Source organism: Echinops telfairi, unplaced genomic scaffold (genome assembly GCF_000313985.2).
Source record: "Echinops telfairi isolate 266 unplaced genomic scaffold, ASM31398v2 ScPeMD7_655;HRSCAF=1070, whole genome shotgun sequence".
NCBI classification, from domain to species: Eukaryota; Metazoa; Chordata; class Mammalia; order Afrosoricida; family Tenrecidae; genus Echinops; species Echinops telfairi.
In genome coordinates, this window is record NW_022104553.1 from 18,670,943 (window position 1) to 18,674,646 (window position 3,704).

At 40.3% G+C, this 3,704-nt stretch overlaps 1 protein-coding gene across 1 annotated transcript; it reads left to right on the plus strand.

The window, feature by feature from the left end:
- Positions 1–1,756: 1,756 nt before the first annotated feature.
- LOC101638861 (vomeronasal type-1 receptor 2-like) lies at positions 1,757–2,665 on the plus strand. Its single transcript, XM_030886278.1, has one exon. It carries the CDS (start codon positions 1,757–1,759, stop codon positions 2,663–2,665), a length of 909 nt encoding a protein of 302 aa, XP_030742138.1.
- The last annotated feature ends 1,039 nt before the right edge of the window (positions 2,666–3,704 follow it).

Sequence of the window (3,704 nt, forward strand, 5' to 3'; positions counted from 1 at the left end):
CTCCATGGGACATGGAAAAGGAAGAAGCTCCAAAACACTCCCATGGTCCCTTTGGAGAAGCTCACCAGAAACTAGAGTTTCCAGGAATTAAAAAGGGCAAACTTTTCTTAACTCCCCAATGAGGAGCTGTCAAGGCTGCTCCAGGTAAGATGATCATTGCGGTTCTGTGGGGAGATGAGGTCACACAATCTCTACCCATATCTCAGGGCCTGCCTGCTGCTCCTTCACACCTGTGTTGGATGTTGCTGCCCTCACTGAGGCCGCCGTCCTAGCCAGGTGGGTGCAATCCAGGTGAGTGCTTTCTAGGCCAGCCTGAAAGGCTAAAAGGGAGGGATGGGAGTTGGTTGAGTGATAATATCTGAAAAACTAGATCCATCTGGAATAGCTACTGGTCCATTGTTAGTGTTTTCCTGGGAGGATAAGTCGTCCTGAGATGTAAGTTGAGCTTTAAGAAGGAGACTGGAAGTTTCATATACCACACAAATGCCTGCCTGCTCCTGAGGTAATTTAGTGGCTCTTGGTGTGGCATCCAACTGGTATTAAAATCCAAATTTTATGGTGCCTCAATGTTGTAATTTTATCATTATTCTGTCATTCAGGACTTTTTTTTCATCATAGCATTTTAGAGAGCAAGGAAAAAGTCAGGACTTCAGACCACCAATTTGAAGCACAAGTGTTTCCGGTGGTATTTTCTATAGCTGGAAAACAACCCGATGCTATTTCCCAGCTCATTCTTCGTTTCCCTCTGATTTCAATATATCCAGCATAGAACATTTTACTCCTCCAAATTTAAGGTTGATTTTTTTTTTATCTTATGGTTTAAAATCTATTGAAAATCAAAACAATGGTCATAATTTAACTTAACTTTTTTTAAAAGAACAAACATGATTATAGAATATCTGAAAACAAGTAACTTAGTTTCTAATGTCAAAAATATTACATGCCTATGTTGTATGTCCTACAATTTGTACCACAGCTTAGTTTTGCACAGTGATTTCTGTAATAGATGCCATTTTACTTTAATTGATGATGTATAAAAATTGAACAATTCTGTTACAATATGGATATTCCTTGATTAAATCCAGTTATGTCAAGGAAGATTGTTCATGGTATCTATATTGTAGCAACAACTCTAAACCTTGAACCATAAAGTAATACTGGTCTACAGAGTCAAACTTAGACTTATGGGAAATCATCACAACTAAACTTATGAACTCTATTTAAGATAAAAGAGACATTTGGTATATTTGATGAAAAAAAGTGGGATTTATGGTAGAATAGCATTTTATACATTCACAGAGACCCAGGGATGTGTCCATTGGTAGCACCGGCCTGTTGACTGTGTTCTGGCAATAAGCATCAACATCACTATAACCAGGTTATCCAGGTTCCAATCATGACTCTACCTTTTCTAGATGAGTATCTTAAGCTCTCTACAGATAAATTCTCATAAAATTACCCCCTAATGCATACAGTCATGTTTATGAAATCATTAGAATAGGTAAAGTTTGATTTTGATTGATACTGATATGATAATTCATAGCAATAATCAGATACTTTGTGTTACAGCAATATACAGAAGTACTTGGATTGTTCTTAAAAGAAAAAAATATATTGAAATTAATTTTCATCATGAGATCCTATTAAGTGGAATCCTTTGAATTATAGTTTCCATAAAGAATGCAGTGTACAGCTCTGGTTTCTGTGCAGAATCTCATGCTCGTGAATTTGAATCAAAGCCCTGGAAGATAACAACATGGATTTGAAAATACCAATAATCTACATGTTTGAGATAGTCGTAGGAATCTTGGGCAATCTCATACTCATCGTTCATTACTTCTGCCTATACATCCATGGATGCAGGTCACGGTCAACAGACTTGATTCTCAGAAACCTCACTGTAGCCAATTCCTTGGTGATTCTCTCTAATGGAGTCCCCAAGACAATGGCAGCTTTGGGGGTGAAAGATTTCCTCAATGATTTTGGATGCAAGCTTGTTTTATACATTCACAGAGTGGCCAGGGGGGTGTCCATTGGCAGCACCTGCCTGTTGAGTGTCTCCCAGGCCATCACCATCAGCCCCAGGAACTCCAGGTGGGCACATGTTAAGCAAAAAGCCCTCAAGCACATTGGTCTCTCCAGTATCCACTGCTGGGTACTGCACCTGCTGGTCAGTGCCGTTTTCCCTATTTATACGTCTGTGAAAAGGAGCAACAAAATCACCATGAAAAGAAATGATTTGGGATACTGTTCTTTTCCAAACAATGACAACACTACATTAGCGCTCTTTGTATCATTGGTGTCTTGCCATGATGTTGTGTGTTTGGGACTCATGGCCTGGGCCAGCTGCTCCATGGTTTCCATCCTGTACAGGCATCAGCAGCAGGTCCGGCACATTTACACGAACAACTTCTCACCCAGATCCTCCGCTGAGAGGAGAGCTTCCCAAAACATCATTTTCCTGGTGAGCACTTTTGTATCTTTCTATGTCCTCTCCTCTGTTATTGGCACCTATTTGTCTCTGTTTGATCATCCCAGTCAGTGGCTGGTGAACATGTATGCTTTATTAACTGCGTGTTTCCCAACAGCCAGCCCTTTTATTCTCATGAAAAGTGACACCCGTGTATTGAGTTTATGCTATGTTTGTTCTAAAAGGAATGCATAATTTCCATCTCTTCTCAGAAAAAAATGTGATTTATATATTATATACTATAATATTCTAGATGGAATCTTCCTTCACAGAATCTACATAATGATTACAGGCCAGTCTCAATGCAGAGAAAATTAGGAGCTACGCAGACTGGGCTTCTACCCCACTGGTAAATAGTCAGCAGTCCTCTCACTGCTACTGAGTTGATTCCATCTCATAGCAACCCTGTAGGACAGGGTAGAACTGCCCTGTGGGCTTCTGAGACTGTAACATGGGGAGTTTTATAAACTGTTGAATGTCCTGTGACATAGACCTTTGTGGGATTGGTATCTTGAATAGCAGGATAGCCCTGTTTCTTCATACTGTAGTGCAAGTGACCTAGAGCACGATAGAGTAGAAAACTCCATCTTTCTTCCAAATAATTATAGTAGGAGTAAAGCAAAACTGGTGTCACTGGGTCAGTACTGATAGACTTGTATTTCTTAGTGGTTCCAATGGAGAAGTTCCTAGTCCGTTTAGTTCCAAAATACGTCTTAGTGGTTGTCAACTCAGGTCCATGTCCTGGCAACGTTGTCAAACAACATAATGAAAGTTGGCAGTTACTTCATTGTCCTCAGCATTGTTAGTGTGCTGGAGAACATTGTTGTAGGCCTGAAGTCACTTACCTCCAGAAGAATCTCTCTCGTTTGGGATGACTCTTTACTAAGCTCAACGTCTCTTAACAGTTATCGGGCTCTGCTGATGATACGCCGAATGTTAAGACTAAATCTCACCATCGTTGATTCTCAGGCATATTCTGGCTAGTCTTCCTGCAACCAGATGAAATGATGTGAAATTTGTAGAATTGTCTTGCAGCGTGTAATTTTAATCTGAGGTGTAAAAATTTTCACACCACAAGTATATATGAGGAATTATGGGGAGTTTTATAAACTGTTGAATGTCCTGTGACATAGACCTTTGTGGGATTAGTATCTTGAAGAGCGAGATGAGCCCTACAGGACCAGTGGTGTGAGTGGCGAGACGGGGAGGGTAGAGGGAGAGTGGGTAGGAAAGA

Coding starts and splice junctions, on each gene's coding strand:
- LOC101638861 (XM_030886278.1), top strand. CDS start 1,757: ATGGATTTGAAAATACCAATAATCTACATGTTTGAGATAGTCGTAGGA.